The 2,281-nt window shown below is 36.7% G+C and overlaps 1 protein-coding gene across 1 annotated transcript; it reads left to right on the top strand.

Annotated features, from left to right (window-relative positions):
* The first annotated feature begins 832 nt into the window (after nucleotides 1-832).
* LOC101432627 (trace amine-associated receptor 7a-like) lies at nucleotides 833-1,904 on the top strand. Its single transcript, XM_004449861.4, has one exon. The coding sequence runs from the start codon at nucleotides 840-842 to the stop codon at nucleotides 1,902-1,904; it is 1,065 nt and encodes a 354-aa protein (XP_004449918.3). The 5' UTR covers nucleotides 833-839.
* Nucleotides 1,905-2,281: the final 377 nt, after the last annotated feature.

Raw genomic sequence — 2,281 nt, 5'->3', positions numbered from 1 at the left:
CTGATTGGGCCATAGCTGCTTCCCTTTACCCTCCACTTTTACTAATCAGAATTATTAAAACCAAACTTGCAAAATTCTAGGTTTTAATATATGATTCTGTGTTTAATTTCCTTAACACAAACCAATGCTGGGAAAGACAAATTATTTGAAAGAGCTTTAGTGACAGGTAACACAGGGATAGTTAATAGTAATAAATAGTTCTCACAAAAATCAAATGGCAATCTCTAATAATTAATAGGAAAAAATATGGATTTCAAATTCTGGACAAAGTTTTTAAGAACAGGAATTAGTTCCATTTCTACTTTGTCGAAAGTCCAAATGTAATCAGCAAAATAAAAGGGCATAAATTTAATGTTAGCTTAAACATAGCGATTATTTAAAAGTTTCTTAACTTTCCACTCCTTGTACTATGGGGATTCAATCTTAGGGGGTTTGAGTATTTGGAACTATTTAGCTCCTTTCCTGAGGGGACAGAGTGTTTTAGGCATTATCGTAAATGTGTGGTAAATTAGGAGATTATGACTAATAAAGAGTGGCATTTAAGCATGCATCACTTAGTAGCTCATTGCTCTTTGAAGACAAATACTTCTAAGATATGAAGAAATAGGTAACACAATGGGCATTTTAAAAAATTAAAATATCTAGCATTTTATGTAATGATGAAAATTCATAGTTTATTTCTTTGGAAGTGAATTATTTTATAATTTGAGACTAGGTATGCGATAATAATCTGTAGGTAGAAAGAAAAAGGGGTTATACTGGCAATTATTGACAGTATTGTATATATCATTTTTAAAGGACTTTGGAAAAATTGGAATGGACATACTTGACCACAGAGGATGACAATTACTCCAGGTATAAAAAAGGAGAACATGAGCAGTGATTTGTCCCCTCCTGCAGTGGTTCAATTGTGCTACGAGGACCTGAATGGATCCTGTGTCAAAACTCCCTATACCCCAGGCCCCCGACTGGTTCTATACACAGTCTTTGGCTTTGGGTCTGTGCTGACTGTATTTGGAAACCTCTTGGTGATTATTTCAATTCTTCATTTCAAGCAGCTGCATTCTCCTGCCAATTTTTTGGTGGCCTCCCTGGCCAGCGCTGACTTCTTGGTGGGAATTACAGTGATGCCCTTCAGCACAGTGAGATCTGTGGAGAGTTGCTGGTACTTTGGGGAAAGTTATTGTAAATTTCACTCTTGCTTTGAAGGCTCATTCTGTTATGCTTCTATCTACCACTTGTGTTTTATTTCTATCGATAGATACATTGCAGTCACTGACCCTCTGATCTACCCAACCAGGTTTACAACATCTGTTTCCGCCCTATGTATTGCCTTCTCCTGGCTCCTCTCCAGTATTTATAGTTTTTCCCTTCTTTACACAGGGGCAAATGAAGTCGGGCTAGAGGATCTAGTAAGTGCTCTCACCTGTGTGGGAGGCTGTCAAGTGGCAGTGAATCAAAATTGGGTATTGATAAATTTTATATTATTTTTCATACCCACACTTGTGATGATAATTGTTTACTCCAAGGTTTTCCTCGTAGCTAAACAACAGGCTAGAAATATTGAAAGCATGAGCAATAAGACTACAAAATCATCAGAGAGTTACAAAAGTCGAGTGGCCAAGAGGGAGAGAAAAGCAGCTAAAACGCTGGGAATTGCTGTGATAGCATTTCTCATTTCATGGTCACCGTACTTTATTGATACAATAATTGATGCCTTCTTAGGTTTCATCACACCCGCATATATTTATGAAATATTAGTTTGGTTTGCTTACTATAACTCAGCAATGAACCCCTTGATTTATGCTTTCTTTTATCCTTGGTTTCGAAAAGCCATCAAACTAATTGTCAGCGGCAAAGTCTTGAGAGAGAATTCCTCAACAATAAATTTATTTTCTGAATAGGTTCTGGTTTTAGATCGGGGGAACTGAAAAAAGATTCACAGTGAACACATCTGGGGAGGAAAAATAATCCTAAATGTGTACGATCTTTTAATATAAAATAATTTCATTATGATTCAACTTTGACCCAAACCCGTGAATTTAAGATCAATGTTCTTGAACGCCATTTGCTAGGTGCAGAGTCCAGATCCTTCCAAAGTGACAGCATGAAGTCTCCCGGGCTCAGTAGCCATTGAGTAAGGTCAACACTGACCATTTGGTGACTGCTTAAAAGTTCCAGGCAAAAGGGTTTTGTAGATCTTTCTTCATACTGTTATTCTCAGAAAGAGATAAAAGTAACCTATATTGTATGTTTATATAGCAAGGTCTGTTTAATACCA

Source organism: Dasypus novemcinctus, chromosome 5 (assembly GCF_030445035.2).
Source record: "Dasypus novemcinctus isolate mDasNov1 chromosome 5, mDasNov1.1.hap2, whole genome shotgun sequence".
NCBI classification, from domain to species: Eukaryota; Metazoa; Chordata; class Mammalia; order Cingulata; family Dasypodidae; genus Dasypus; species Dasypus novemcinctus.
Note: the sequence above shows the minus strand (reverse complement) of the source record. Positions and strands in the feature narration are given on the sequence as shown.